The 13,810-nt window shown below is 39.0% G+C and overlaps 1 protein-coding gene across 3 annotated transcripts in view; it reads right to left on the bottom strand.

The window, feature by feature from the left end:
* Positions 1-13,810, bottom strand: part of zgc:158464 (uncharacterized protein LOC791139 homolog) — a 126,405-nt gene that overhangs the window by 29,480 nt on the left and 83,115 nt on the right. For 2 of the 3 annotated variants that reach the window (XM_047822420.1, XM_047822422.1), the window contains exon 3: positions 6,233-6,439. In XM_047822420.1, coding sequence (XP_047678376.1) covers positions 6,233-6,439 — 207 coding nt within the window. Of the gene's footprint in view, positions 1-5,288; positions 5,376-6,232; positions 6,440-13,810 lie in introns of all 3 variants that reach the window. The other variant, XM_047822421.1, reaches the window with a different exon arrangement.

The raw sequence follows: 13,810 nt of genomic DNA, 5'->3' as shown, positions 1-13,810 counted from the left end.
TCTGAATAGTGCTGAAGCATTTCAGAATGAACATAAAAACAAATCATACCCAAGTGATTCATAATCTCAATCCTGAAAAGGACATTTCATACTTTTTTCTTTAATATATTTGAAGCAAAAACTATTTAGAAAGCCACTCTTATTGCAACACAAAGCGATATCATTAGTACAGGGAAAATATAAAATACAATACATGGTACAGTGTACAGTATAAAAGGAGCTTTGGGAATCACATTCACCAATTTTGCATTCGATGCAGTGTAGCCATAAACTAAGAAACAGATCCAGTTGGACATTCACAAGCCAGCGTATAATAAAAGAGACATTATGTAACTGTAGCTACACACATTGTGAATATCTCTGCTGAACTTTGGCTGAGCTCACCACCGAAGCACCGAAACCATGCGGATCATTTCGCTTTACCCGGGCACACATTGACACACTGTCCTTACTTTGAACCAATCTCTAGCCTGCTTCCAGTTGGGACACACTTCATGCGTATACCTTGCATCATGTTCCCAAAACTCTCTAGCGGCCAAACTCACTAGAGGATGCTATTCGAGTCACGGTGTCCTGATTTTAGCCTTCTTTTTTTTTTTGAACAGCAGAAGTAGGACACAGTCGGCAAAGGAACACACTCCATTTCACACCTTCATCCATGCCTGACAGAGCCTTAATTAAGACACACTGACAACTTTACAGAGGAAAAAAAAAAAAAAAACAGCTTGATGTCAACAGACTTAAGGTCGGCTGAGATTGCGCAGCCTGATGTGGGTGTTATTTGCAACTGTGAATAAAAAAACACGGCTGTTATTCTGTGTAGGATGAGGGAGGAAAAAAATGTATAAAGCAAAAGTCAGACATGTTAGAGATAGATAGCAGTTCCTCATCCTTGATTGCAGTGCTAACATGGAGGAAATAAGCCATATTCGAGCTGGATTAGTTGTGCGTGCCAAGATTTTATAGCAGTAATTGACTGAGAATTTCAGCTCTAATGTGGTTCAGAAAGCATAGTTTTAAAAACACAAACCATCTTCTGTTACAGATCCTTGGTTGTGGCTTAAATCAGCCAATCATAAACATGTATGCAAAATTATTCAGCTGAAAGCGGCTCATCGTCGTACCAAAGAGGATCTACATATATAGAGACGTAGCTTAAAATGGTGAAAGATTTCAAGAACTCATAGATTTTTCATTTCCACTCAATGGTCTGATGAGCAATCTGTATCTTTATAGTCCGTAATGAAATTCTTATAATTATCATACAAGTCTCAAGCAACAAACATTTTTGAGTTTAAAACAAAAAAAAAAGATTTTGGAAAAACAAAATAAAGATGAAATTGTCTTATATTTTTCCATAAACTATTAACGAATCTAGTCTATTTTATAGCAAGGAATTTTACGGAACTCGTAGCATGTAGGAAATTGTGAAAATTAGACATACATTCATAAATCAGTCGTATAATGCACATTACACTAACACTAACTTTGAGAATTGATTGAAGGGTACCTACATAGGTCCCTACATGAAAACTGATATAAACCTTCATAACCAGTTATAGTATAATGTCATATTTGTGTAGGCACTTGCAAGCATAAAGACTGCTCTGATGTACTGTAAGCAACAAGATTGTGTTCACTTAAACGGCTGAGTATTTGTTCAGTTGACATAAAAAGTGACATTTGTAATTCTATGAGAGTTTTTTAATGAAAACATTTATAGTAGGTATATAGTTATTTTCTTAAAGTTCATGGTCTTAAGGATTTGATGTTTGACGCTAATCGAAATGATCTCCGCTGACATTTGAATGTTTGAACCTCAACAATAAGGTTCTATATTGGATAACATGTGTGTTATGTCAAGCTGACATTGTTATGGCAGCTTATGTATGTATGTATGTATGTATGTATGTATAAACCTTATAGAGGTTTTTGCAGGTTTATAGAAGTTTTCATCAGAAGGCATCATATAGGAAGTCATCATAACGCCTTATGAAGACAATCATTCCACGTGTAAAACTAATCCAGCTTGGGGAAGTTGTGTCCTAATGGTTAGAGAGTCTGACTCCTAACCCTAAGGTTGTGGGTTCGAGTCTCGGGCCGGCCACGACTGAGGTGCCCTTGAGCAAGGCACCGAACCCCCCAACTGCTCCCCGGGTGCCGCAGCATAAATGTCTGCCCACTGCTCCGGATTTGTGTTCATTGTGTGTGTGTGTGTTCACTGCTGTGTGTGTGTACTTTGGCTCGATTAAATGCAGGGAACTAGCTGTGTGTCACGTCACTTCTTCTTCTTCACTTCTTGAATTGTGCTGATTTGATTCCAATCTTTTTCAATTGATCTAATCCTTTATGAAAAAAAGATGCCTACTTTTTTCATACCAGGTTAAACAACCTGGATGCACTGTATAGTGCTGCATAATGCTTCATTCTCATAGAGAAATCTTTCAATATTTGTCATCCTTTCAACATTTTTTCTGCTGTTCTATCACAAAGTAGCAGCACAAATAAATACAACCGTATTGGCTATATATCTGAACATGTCTGTGTACTATATGAGTGAATTTCCTGTTGTTTTTTTTTGTCACTTTGACAGCATTAGAGCATGGAACTTTGACAGGATTAGAGCATGGAAGTATAAAGCCTGAGAGATCAACACTATCCTCTGAAAGATTATAGAAGGCTATTAGCAAGGTTATCACCAAATAACAACCAGGCCAAGAGAAGGAGAAATTCCCTGGGTGCCAGGTTTGTGCCACCGTTTAGAGAAGAAAGTCTCTCATCTCATCCTACTAGCCTTTCAGCATAGGCACAGAGGCACACAAGGAAATAGGAAAAGGAAACTGTACAGTAACCGATTTCAATTTGTCTGATTGAGATATACATGTACATAGATTAGCTGATTGCTTGATATTGAGCTGCACAATTCTTTAACACTCTTTTGCGTCTTTCACACAATTGGTTAGCTATGATGGGTGCTAAGTCGTGACAAAAGCTCCAAACTGCTAGCCCTTTTACTCAACACAACTGATCAGTTGTTTGGTAAACCCTACACCATAGACGCTGACACCTCTAGATACACTATAATGAGATAAAGAATTATTATTAATTTGACGCTAATTTTAGTAGAAATGGTTTCTGCCAATGGAGCAAGGTCACTATGGAATACCATGGAATTATAACACAAGGATGTGGTAGCCTAGAGGTTAACGTGCTGGGCTACCAATCGGAAGGTTGTGAGTTCGATTCCTACCTCCACCAAGCTACCACTGTTGGGCCCCTCAGTAAGGCCCTTAACCCTCAATTGCTCAGTTGTATTAAAATGAGATAAAATGTAAGTCGCACAGAATAAGGGGCATTTGCTAAATGCTGTAAATGTAAATGCTAAATGTAACACTATCAAATATCTTTAGTTAATCCCTTTACTCCTGAGGAAATAGGTGACAGATTCTATGCAACATACTTAAGTCAGACAGAGTTTTATACTTAATTGGAAATTCAACAAGTTTATGCGTTTTTTTTTTTTTACTGGGGATTAGTCAAATGCTAGATTCGCAGCATTACACCCGCTACTGCAGTCTGCATTTCTGGAGTTCTGCATTTAATTTTCCAAACAAAATTTATCTAGTGATGTGCGCATACTAATATCTAGTCAGTGCACGAAAACACACACGTGTGCGCACAAATAGTCTCAAATCTTCCCAGCAGCACATGCTGTGTGTACATGATTGAAGGTTAAGTATGTGTGTGTGTGTGTGTGTGTAGTGAAATAAGAGGTTTCAAAGATAAGTTATTAAATGTACACAATCCCACAGAGTCCCAGCACGAGCACAAATATGCGTCCTGCCGAGGATTCTGCAGGTAGAAAAAGCACTGAATGTGAGACATGAGACATGAAATTTGCGCATCGACACACAACACAGTACAACACAACGATTCTGAGGCAGAAAACCAAGCCAAGAGTTACCAATTAGTTCTCCACCACTAGTCCCAATGAAGATTAATGAAGTTTAACAGGACATGTTTTTAATAACGCACTGCTCAGTAATTACTTTAATGCCTGGCCCTGATAAGCATACACAACTTTCCCAACTTAAATTTCTTTGGCTCCTTTCCAAGCTTTGTTTTTTTTTTTTTTTATTTCAAGTGTACGTGAATCCATCTATATTATTTCCACATATTTTTCCGTTTGACACTTCAATCCGAAACGGATTGAAGGAATGGAAATAAGGCGCATTGTAATATAAAGAATAGAGGACCATGGGAAATCAGCTGCATATTTTTACATGGAAATAAAGAGAATAGAAACACAAAAGCTTTCTTTCAGGGGAGAAGTTGTCTTCTCGAGCCTCTCCTAAAAGTCTGCTAAAAACAAATCCAATAAACTAAGCATCGCTCGAGCTATTTAAAGAAGTCTCTAAATGCTGTTCATATTAGACCATCGGTTGATGTCTTGACCCTTCTTGGGAGAAGGATCGTGTCTCAAAGGGTGGCGCCTGGTTACAGAATGATACATCTTTAAATTTCAGCATATTGCTGTTGTTCCTGAGAATTTGCCTCGAACCATTTTGAAGACACTGTCTGTGAGCAAACAGGATCAAAGCGAGGTTTTATGCTTCTGAGCGAGAGAGAGAGAGCGTGAGAGAGAGAGAGAGAGAGAGAGGGAGAGAGACGATATCTCTGCTTCCTGACAGGCATCTCCTCTGTCAAACCAAGCTATGTTAGTGCGAGGGAAATGGAACATAAAAAGAACAGAGGACAAAGACAAGTGGAAAATATCATGCTCCGGAGGGACGGCAAATTCTTGTCTCCTCTTCAAAGGAAAGAATTAATTCGTAATCCTGATGAAAGGAAATTAATTATCAAAGTGTGCCGAGAAGCTGGGCTAATTTGCATGCTAATCTGCAAATAGCACTAGCTCTGTCTGAAATGACAATTATGGGAGAAATGAAGACATCTGGGTAATTTTTTTATTGTTGACACTGTGTGGATGTAAGACATTTGCTAGGTACTTTATGCAAAGAAGCTTTTTACTTTTGCCAAACATTTTTTTTTAACCTAAAGTGAGTCCAATTCAGTTAATGGTGTTGCTTAAGTACACGGAAATGGTTCTCTTGTAGTGTTGGGATTTGAATACACCAGCCACTGGCACAAAACCTTAATCACTGAGCTACAGTTACCTCAGAGGCTGTTGTGGTCACCCAAGCAGACACACACTTAAATGAAAAACTATAGAAAAAAGAAAGAGAGACATTAGTGGAAGAAAAATAGCAGCCCTTCTCCATGGGTACCTGTGAGCGATTTGGAGGTGTTGACTCTTCTCCGAGCAGATCCTCTGCCTGCTTCTTTACTGCTAATGCAGTCATAACAAAGCAGAGCTATTCCAGAAAACAAGAAAAGAAAGGAAAATACCTTTCAAATACTATAAATAGGTTACTTTGCAGTAAATATAATCCTCTTGCTAAAGAGTTAACACAAATTCCTCTTATCTTTGAACAGCCCTGTTTAGTTATGGCCAACTTAGCCTTACATTTCTAACATTCAGTCAAACAGAAACACATTCATTCCATCAGGAGAACCTGCAAGAGTGAAAGATGGAAAGTTTCCTTTGCTTGACAACCCATCAAAGAAGGTAAAAAAAAAAAACTGGAGTAGAATGAGAAACGGAAAAAGAAGTGTTCAGCATTAAAGATTGAGATAAAACCCAAAGACTGGATTTTTAAGAAAATCTGCTAAGCCACTCACCATCGCCATAGAGCAGAGATGGAGAATCCCATTGCCAGAGGGCTTCACTCTAAGATTTGTTGTGGAATTACCTTTAAATTGTCTGCTACCTCAACCAAAGACCGCTTACTCTCTATTAAAACCATTCCATTAAATGTTAAAATACATCAATGGCTTTAGGATCATCAGCCCTCAAGGAAAGAAGTTCCCCACTCCTTAAGCGCTAGTATGCCATCACTATCAGTATAACACCAACTGGCAATACATTCAGTGCTAACCAGAGCACGCACGCACACACGCGCGCACACACACACACACACACACACACACACACACACACACACACACACACACACACACACACACACACACACACACACACACACACACACACACACAGCAGCAGCAGCAGCACAGAATGCTTGAGTGCAGAACCAATCACCAAACACCAAGCATTGGCTACAGAAACAACATAGGATACACTGCTAAAAACACCTGCTCTGGTTCATACCTGCAAAGGCTTTTGAGATGCGTTCCTTCTTCCACTCCCAGGGCTGATCATATTCCTCTGGCGGCCTCTCGTCATCCTGAGGCAGCCTGCTCTCACGTGAACCCAGGGGATCAGAATCCCCGCCGTTCTCTGCAGGCTCGTACGGGGTGTCATACAGAGGAAGCTGCCGAACCGGCCCTTCCTTTACACAACGACTCCCTCGGATCTCTGTGTAAAGAAAAAGACAGTAGTGTTGATTATTTTTGAGACTTCTAAAATTTTACGATCAAACAGACTTCCAGGCTGTAAATTGCATGGTTTACTATAGCTTGGTGGAAAGATGGTGATGGTAGTTTCATCCTCGGTTCTGCCACAATCTTTGCTTCAGATAAACTTAGCTAACCACAAGCAATTCTGCAGGCTGTATATTCTTGTGCAGTCACTTTTATAAACATTTTTTGAAGCAAGATACAGTCAAAGGATCGACAAAAACTCTTAGCATATTGCTATGTTATACCACAGATCTGAAGCATTTAGTTACAGATAAATGATGAAACCTCTTGTTTGTTTTATACTGGTCAAATGCCTATTTTCTGTTATTTTTTAGTCTACGTATTGTCCATGTTTAATGGCAAAGTACAAGACTGTCTCATGACAGCTAGAAGACTGGCTTGCAACAAAACCCCTAATGCCAAACACTGCTTGCTGTGAACCTCACAAACTTGTTCTTTTCTCAATTATTTTTTAGGTATTGTGCTCAAACAGCCACATTGTTGTCAGTATGTTCAAAAGTTTGCTTTCCCATCAAACTAATGAATACATGACCAACCAACGTGGACAGCCAAGGCTCCAGGATTTGTGGCCAGCCAAGTGTACAATATACATCAGATGGTCCGTGGGTAGAGCATCTGAGGCAGAGAGTAATAGACTGCTATAATACCGGTTAAGTGGTGGCTTGATGATTAAAGCTCTGCCCTGGTGACTGACAGGGTGTGAGCTTAAATCTTAACAACTGTTGTGCCTTGTGCTGTAATTCTTGAATTTTAGGCATGAAATAAACTAATTCATGTACCATAACTGTATTATTACTATCTTGACTATTAACAAACAAGGTTAAATTTGATCTTATTAACACCATAAACCGAGAAGATATTTGCTGCATATACTGTAGATGCATAAGATGTGCACTTTTCTCAGCCCAAGGGCTGAACTAGGTTACACATATATCAGTAAATGTACCCTAAAATAAGCTCTTTGTGTGTTAATTGTGTTTAATAGTGAAGCCTGCTGTGTTGGGAGACATGTAGATGGGAGACAGTTGGGATGTGGTAGCCTAGTGGTTATGGTGTTGGCCTACCAATCGGAAGGTTGAGAGTTTGATTCCTACGTCCACCAGGTTCCCACTGCTGGGCCCCTGAGCAAGGCCCTTAACCCTCAATTGCTCAGTTGTATAAAAAATGAGATAAAAATGTAAGTCCCTCTGGATAAGGGCGTCTGCTAAATGCTGTAAATGTCTCGTGCAGACTCGCTGAGAACAAAAACACTGCAATATCCAAAGACAATTATACTGTATGCTCTTTTTCATCAGAATTAGAGCTCCAAATGCAGGTGAGAAACCTAAAACAATGCTGGTCAGGGTATTTACTGAAATAGTGTAGTTATCCAATTAAATAAAATGTCTATTTAACATAATCCATTGTTATACTACACCTCCTACAGCCCCATCCACTGAGCTCCACGTCCACAATATCTGTGTGAAATGCACCATAGGGTGCTTCAGCCCTGCAGCCATCTGTAGTGTGATTTCCATCAACCTTTTGAATCTGCACTTTGAATTTTCACATAAGAAGGACTGAATGCCAGAAATCTAAAATGTCACCAACAAGTTATTCATGCTTTGCGAATGTGGGTAACATCGGGCTATGGATAAGAGATCAATTAGATGGCAATCAAAAGAACTTCCATAGATGATAAATTCCCTTTGATGACTTTTTGAATGAGTGCATGGAAATGTGTAACATTACAGTGGAAATAAATCTTATACCCTGGCACTGTTGCCATGTAGCATGTGCCTCGGTGGGCAGTCACTGATTACATTCACCTATGAGTAATGACGTTCATATAACAAGACAATACCCTCCATCTACAGTACCATTGTCCACTATCCTTAGGGATGACTTTGGAAAAGGCAAAAGCACCAATAGAAAAAAGAAGGAAAGTACAAGATCAAATAGTTGGTCAGAAGGTTTTGCACAACTAGGTTTAGGGTCAGTACTTGGTTATTGCAAAAGGATATTGAATTTAAAGTTATGCTGATGGATTAAGGATGATTTCCAAATCTTATTATGTTATATTCATATTATATTCATAGTAAGTACCAGATGGTATCATGTGTTTATTATAGACTTTGTAAAGACCATGTGCTTTCCTTGAAAAAAAATTAATTCTGGTATTTACTTATGTTTTTGTGGGAAAAATACAAATCAATTCCCTCAAATTAAGAAGAACGTAGCATAATTATTAATGCAAGTGTCATTATAGTGCATTGGCTTGCATGACCTTAGTGCGAGTGACAGATTGCGATCATGTGACCATGGAGGAAGGAGCTAGATTAATATTCCAAAGTAATATATTTATGTACATATCATAGATACAGCAATATAACACACACACACTCAATATCTATCTATCCATCCATCCATCCATCCATCTTTATGAGGCATAAATGAGTGGAGAAAGAATTTTTATGAATAAACACAAAAATAAAAAAAATAGGCATATTCTTTAACGTATAACAAAAAATGATCAATTTCCATGTTGCATATGTTCTCCAGGCACTCTGTCTGAGCCAAAGTAGAAGACAAATACAACAGAGTAGAATTTTTCTCAGGAGAGTATGACAAGCGATTACACAGTTTACAGGAAGCTAGTGAAAAGCGGTCCACCAAAACCAATTCAGAGTGTTGCGTGAGCAATAACTGAAGGATTAGTGAATCTCTGTAGTGTCACTTTGATACACCCAAACTTGTCCTCCTTCTCTGACTATGAAGCTGTTAGCATGCTTTTCTGTGTTCCTCTGCCGGGGCACAGAGCCGTTAGCGGGCCGGCATTCGCAGCATGCCGTAATGCAGCGAAGCGCTTCAGAAATGAAATATCACACCATACAACTGCATAATTGCCTCTCAGCCCAGGGGAGCTCTTGCGGAAAAATGAGAAAAGTGCAGAGAGTAATGGAGCTAGCAGGCGAAGGAGGTGAGGGAGGAGAAGATGAGAGATCTTTAAATAAGCTAACGTCTGGCAGTGCCTCTCGCCTTTAGAGCTCCCTTTTAACAGTTCACACGATATAAGATCACAGTGGGATAAGCATCTTCCTCAGGGTGCTAACGGAGTGTGTGTGTGTGTGTGTGTGTGTGTGTGTGTGTGTGTGTGTGTGTGTGTGTGTGTGTGTGTGTGTGTGTGACTGAAAGAATCGAGATATAACATCTGTATAATGCCAATATACACATGACGCTACAACACCGAACCCCCTATACTAATAAAGAAAGTGAGATGGATGAAGAGAAAGAGAAGAGAAGAATATATCTCAACAGGAGCTGAATCTCTGCAAAGGTTTGTGCGATAGGTTTTGGCCAGATTTAACAGTAGCTACGAGGTGTTAATGGTTCTTGGAGCTGATTGTGTCAAAACAAATTTGTAATCCAGTCAAACCTGCTTTCCAATTTTCCATTTCACAGTCACAGAGATCATCATATCTGATAAATAAACTGTTGCAGTATCTGGAAACCTTTATTATACAACACAATTAGCATGTTAACATAGCTAACTAACAGACATAAATAAAATAATGTTTATTATGGTATATATTACAGGTATGGCTACTGTTTAAAATTGCTAAATAATCTTTTTCTGGTGACAAATGCATGCTAGGTTTTTTTTTAGCAATTAGCCATTCAAGTAGATAGTGAATAGTGAAGTGACATACGGCTACGTATGGTGACCCGTACTCAGAATTCGTTCTCTGCATTTAACCCATCCAAAGTGCACACACACAGCAGTGAACACACACACACTGTGAACACACACCCGGAGTAGTGGGCAGCCAGTTATGCTGCGGCGCCCGGGGAGCAGTTGGGGGGGATTCGGTGCCTTGCTCAAGGGCACCTCAGTCGTGGCCGGCCCGAGACTCCAACCCACAACCTTCGGGTTACAAGTCAGACTCTCTAACCATTAGGCCACGACTGCCCCATGAGCTGTATACAATAATAAAAGACTGAAAAACATAAACTAGTTTTTAAATTTAGAAAAGTATATTTTGTCAGTTTAATTGTTGCTTGGGGCTATAGTTAATAAAACTGCTTGGAACACGATGATACAAATCGAAACAAATACACTAAAATCCCATTCATGTTTACCTCTGAACTAGTTGATTTGCTGGCTAGCTAGGTTAGCTAAGCTAATCTAACTGCTGAACAAAATCTTAGATGTTATGTGATATTAAGTGCATCCCATGATATTTTGTCAGATATGGCTAGAGCAAGCAAGAGTGAGCTACAGTATGTTGCTAACACTTTGCTAAGGTTGATGGTTAAATTTATAACTAGCTTGGCTAATGTTAACGGACAGTTTGTTCAAATACTTTATAATTATAAATACTTTATAATTCACTCAGAATCTGATAAATTAAGACTACTTGGTTAACAGAATAATACTCAACAACCTCTAACACATATGAGCTGGTTTACATGCAGTTTTTTTTGCTGGCTAGATAGGTTAGCTAAGCTAATGTAGGTGCTAAACAAAATCTTAGCTGTTATGTGATTTTGTCATTTTAGGTACTGCTAAAAAACATGATGATGCAAAATTAGATAAAAAAAAATAAAATGCTCCCGATTTCTACCCGTAACAAGAGAGATGCTATGTTGTTAGTTAGCTAGCTGACTAGTAGATAACTCAGTTAGCTAGCACAGATGAGACAGGATGGCAGGATATTTTATATATTCTTTAATATTTATGTATATACATGAATCTTGCCTATGTAATGACAGTAAAAGAAGAATTATTTTTAAAGGACATTTTAGTAGTTTGTTGGAATTCACAAAAAGCCAAACATGCTGTAGAACTTAATTCAATTGTTTAAAATTGCTAGAATGGGTAGAGCAATGTTAATAATCTGCAATGTAGGACTGAACCCCCAACCGAGCGACTTCACATCAGAAACATGATACCAGAACGGTGTGTCACTGAGAACATAACTCAAACACGCAGCCCTGCATCCTGTCACGCACCACCAAATTCCCTTCCATTTTTACAATCCTTTTTCCTCATCTGCAAGTTCAGACTCGCTCTGTTGTTTCTGGAGGAACAGGCATGCATTTCTGGCATGGCACGTTCTAGAAATTACAGGGTCACAGCAGAACTGCAACCTGTCACACCTGCACTGGAAGCACGCGACTTTTAACCTCAAGTCTGCAGCTGAGCAGGGGTCACATAGAACACACACATGCACACACACGCACACGCACACGCACACACACACACACACACAGATTCACCCTTTTTCTCTGAGGAGAACAGAGATTAATGGGTGGTCTGCTATTCATCTGGAATACTAGACTGTGTTTAATTCTAACCCTGACCTTAACTCTGAACCTCTAAATATAATGTGTTATGTTTCGTGTTTGTGTGTCTATTCAACTAAATTAATTTATGTTCTTATTTAAATTTTACATAAAAGGGCAGCAATGCAGAAGGTGGAATAAAATAGTTTAAAGGAAAAAAGACAAATGTACATTTAGCTACAAATCTACGACGCTACGATGATAACGCGATGAAAGTCTATTTTACTGTAATTCCTTGGAACCTGTAAATACAAAGCCCAATCTTTATATACTTCACTCAAACGTCACAAAGACGTCAAATACTATTTTAAACATTTTAACACAAAATTGTTTCACCCAAGAATTCACACAGAATCCACCCAAAATACACAATTAAATCACTATATACAACCTTCAGAAAGATGGTGATATGTGAGGAAAAAAGCAAAAAAAAAAAAAGCATGGCCTTAAGTTAAAAAAGGACTTAAAACCAAATACCCAAGCTTGTGACATGGTCTGGCAAGAACTCGACTCCACGCCTTTTCACCTTTTTCACCTCTAAATCCATCACCAAATCCTTTCTCCTTTCAAATCACTTTCTTTAGAGAGAAGGAACTCAAACGCATCGTCTCGTGCAGCCCAGCACTCGCTGCTTGCCCCTGACGGCCTGGAGAGGATTTGCTGATATTAAGCGCTTGGATGGGTTCAGTCCATTCCTCCTCTATAGACGGATCTGCACTCGGTCAAGGCCGGATTAACCGTGATTAGATTTATGCCGCTGTAAAATAATAAAAAAAGACAATCCCCAGTTTTCCCCTCTATGCAAAAAAAAAAAAAGGCTTTTCAAAGCTATTTCTGGAGCTCAACCATAGCTGTGCTGTGGGTTTATATTCATAATTATTATCTCATTGTCATGTTCAAGAGCAGTCAAAATATTTTGTGATTCCAGCTGACGGCAAAAAGATGCTTAATGTCCGACAGGAATAGGATGATGTTGCAGTTTGCTTACTGTCTGAAAAACAGATTTATATTCCTATATTTCGTCCAACATACAGGTCTGTCTGTAGGTGTACAATTACCACATAGGTTCTTGGATGGGTTTGCAGGAATTTTTTTTTTTTTACCAGCTGCTAATTATTGTAAAATGGTAGATTCATTTATTTAGGAGACTTTTAAGCCCTTACCAGACCACAGGAGCACCACACATCCACCTGCCATCACATTAATTAGACTGGCCTTTATGTCGGACTGTGAAAGTGCACCGAGCGACTAATTAAAATACAAACAAACAAACAAACAAACAAACAAACAAACAAACAAACAAATAAAGCATTTTTTTGCTTGGCACAATAATGATCTAGAAACACTACGATTTTCATGCTTGATCTTCCGTTATATTGTCACGTAAAATCCTCTCACTGACACAAAGTAAACCTTGATGTATCTTTCTAATAGAAGAATGCATGTATATTTTTCAGTATGTATTAAATTAGTGAAAGACATGAATGCTCCTGAAAAGATCACGCCGGGTTCAGTGCGCCTGTGTGCATCAACTTAAAGCAGCGTCGTCTGTTGGAGGTAACAGCCGAGAGCCGAGATGTGCGCTTTCGACTACATCTCTTGACTTTGATCGACGGAGTGAGTGCAGAGAACCTGCAGCTGTCAGCTCTTCTGCAAAGTGATTCTTAAAAGCATTGATGATGTGTAAAGATAAAAAACCCACAAGCCGTCTTTCTCTGTGCAACGACTGAAATACGAGCGTATCAAAAACAACAACATTAATAAAGCACTGTGTCCAGCATCGCACTGTCCGGGATACATACTGTACTGAAGAAGAATGAATGCATAAATGTTAGGATTTCCGATAGCTCCACAGTGTCCAGCATGCCTCATATAAAAAAATACAGTAATTATAAAGTCTAAGTAGACATTCAGAAAATGTCACCTCTCGAAAATACTGAAGCAAAACTACACGATTACAACAACCACATCAGCCTCCAGA

The sequence above is a fragment of the Tachysurus fulvidraco genome, chromosome 13 (genome assembly GCF_022655615.1).
Source record: "Tachysurus fulvidraco isolate hzauxx_2018 chromosome 13, HZAU_PFXX_2.0, whole genome shotgun sequence".
Lineage (NCBI taxonomy): Eukaryota > Metazoa > Chordata > Actinopteri > Siluriformes > Bagridae > Tachysurus > Tachysurus fulvidraco.
The sequence above is the reverse complement of the archived record's forward strand: the minus strand, read 5'-3'. Positions and strand labels throughout refer to the sequence as shown.